The 380-nt window shown below is 64.7% G+C and overlaps 1 protein-coding gene across 1 annotated transcript in view; it reads left to right on the forward strand.

The window, feature by feature from the left end:
• The window catches only part of LOC104073640 (ras association domain-containing protein 8-like), a gene marked incomplete at both ends in the record, with an annotated part of 852 nt that extends 739 nt beyond the window's left edge, over positions 1-113 (forward strand). Inside the window, 1 exon segment of the mRNA XM_009573489.1 lies at positions 1-113. Coding sequence (XP_009571784.1) covers positions 1-113 — 113 coding nt within the window.
• Between the last annotated feature and the right edge of the window lie 267 nt (positions 114-380).

Consider the following 380-nt stretch of genomic DNA (forward strand, 5'->3'; position numbering starts at 1 on the left):
TGGCCACCAAGATGAAAAGGGACCTGGAGGCCAAGGTCAAGCAAGGCAGCCAGCTGGAGAGCAACCTGGCCAGCGTGGAGAAGGCCCTGGAGGAAGCTGAAAGGAACCTGCAGGTAGATAGCACCAGGTTGAGCCACCCCATGGGGTGGTGGGACCTTCGGGAGGGGATGGGACCATGGGTTGAGTGGGGTTGGTCCTGCCTCACCTGGCTGGTGAGCGTGGGGCTGGGTGCACGGAGGTGGCTCAGTGGCAGTGACCGCTCTCGTGGGGACACCACCGCTCTTACCCGGCCAACGCAGGGTCCCACACCCATCGCTCTGTGCAAGCTGCGTCTGGGCTGGGGCTCCTGCTGGCTGGTGCACGGGGAGCTCAGCATCACC

The sequence above is a fragment of the Fulmarus glacialis genome, unplaced genomic scaffold (genome assembly GCF_000690835.1).
Source record: "Fulmarus glacialis isolate BGI_N327 unplaced genomic scaffold, ASM69083v1 scaffold25402, whole genome shotgun sequence".
NCBI classification, from domain to species: Eukaryota; Metazoa; Chordata; class Aves; order Procellariiformes; family Procellariidae; genus Fulmarus; species Fulmarus glacialis.